Below are 1,500 nucleotides of genomic sequence, written 5' to 3' on the forward strand. Positions count from 1 at the left end.
TATAAGTAATAATATACTACTATATATATATATATATATATTTATGTGCGTGTGTGTGTGCGTGTGTGTGTGTGTGTGTATTCTAATTCCTTTAATTGCAACAAAGTAGCAAGTATATTTCAAATATTCTATGTACTGTATTTCATGGATATTTATAACACAATACCTATCGCACGGTAAGAGACGAGAAACTCTCAATGTGCAGCACATTTAGTAGGCGTGGCATACATACATTCATATTACAATACAATTTTAAAGACTGAACGCCAACTTACTTGTCGAATAGCTAAAGCGTATTTCTCGGCGGCAGTTGCCGGAGCAGGAATCTCATCTAATGGAGCTTCCATTATGTATTACGTAGTTCGGTTTCAAGTTGATATAAAGCACACAAGGAACCGGAACTCCCTACGCTCGCAGACTTGTGCTTACAATATACTTGTAGAATGGCACTTGTCTTTATGCTGGTTTAATACATATTCATCAATATATATTCAGTTGGTGCAACCTTCATGTGCGAACTGGGACTGCTTTTTTTGGTCCAAAACTCGGAATTCCTCTTTGGTTGCCAACAAAGAAAATAAACACACCGCAGTAGAGCATGTAGCGTTTTGTATTTAGAAAACCCTATCCAAGCTACCATCATCTTCATCACGGATGCTAATCCCAATACGTTTTGCGTTTGAACGTATAAACTTTGGATATTTTACGTTCAATGCGTATGTACGAGATGGCCCTACTGAAGTGGCGACGGGAGCAAGTTTGGCGCCTTGAGGTTCAATATCTTCTACAATATTGTATTAGAGTGTCCGAAAAAGGTGGATTCGATTTCAATATTTTGTCTCCTTTAAACGTTTCAAAAATATAAATCGTAGAAATAAGCGTTTACGTTCAACTTTTACCGGTGCATGGATTTATTGGATATGCATTCACAGAAGTATTTATATATTGAATATGCAAGTTACTGTATCTATTTGTACTGTACAGGAGGTGATAGCCGTGTATCACCTTGTTGGCGAGTGTGTTTTCTTGGGGTGTAGGTGGTAGGTGTGCTTGATCTGTCAAACTAGACGCGCGGGAAGCCACAACAAGCTTAGCACAGATACACAGTGTCCTCTTAGTTGCCATATCGACCGAGAGCTATGTCACACCTGGTTGGCGCGAATGGAGACTTCGGTTTCCATCGTATGGGTATGCCGTCACGGCTGCCCAACTTGCCTAATTTAGATGTGTTTGGGGGTATGGATAAGAAGGACACCAGCCTGAAGACGAAATTGGAGTCCAATAACCATAAAGATGCGCTGAATGCTATGAAGCAGGTGGTTGCTATGCTTGCATCAGGGCAGGATGTAGCGTATCTCATGCCATCTGTGGTTAAGCAGGTGAGGTCAGAGTGTGTGCCAGGGCGTATGTCAGAGCATATGTCACGCTGATCGATATATATATATATATATATATATATATATGACTATATATGTATATATGACTATACATATGACTAAA

General features: G+C 39.7%; 1 protein-coding gene across 1 annotated transcript; it reads left to right on the forward strand.

Moving 5' to 3' along the window:
* Positions 1–1,139: 1,139 nt before the first annotated feature.
* SARC_15974 (hypothetical protein) lies at positions 1,140–1,379 on the forward strand (the record flags this gene model as incomplete). The annotated part of the gene is made up of 1 exon (XM_014289913.1): positions 1,140–1,379. A coding segment is annotated over one exon (240 nt), but the record flags the coding sequence as incomplete, so codon positions are not given.
* Positions 1,380–1,500: the final 121 nt, after the last annotated feature.

The sequence above is a fragment of the Sphaeroforma arctica genome (genome assembly GCF_001186125.1).
Source record: "Sphaeroforma arctica JP610 unplaced genomic scaffold supercont1.7116, whole genome shotgun sequence".
In the NCBI taxonomy this organism is placed as follows: domain Eukaryota; class Ichthyosporea; order Ichthyophonida; genus Sphaeroforma; species Sphaeroforma arctica.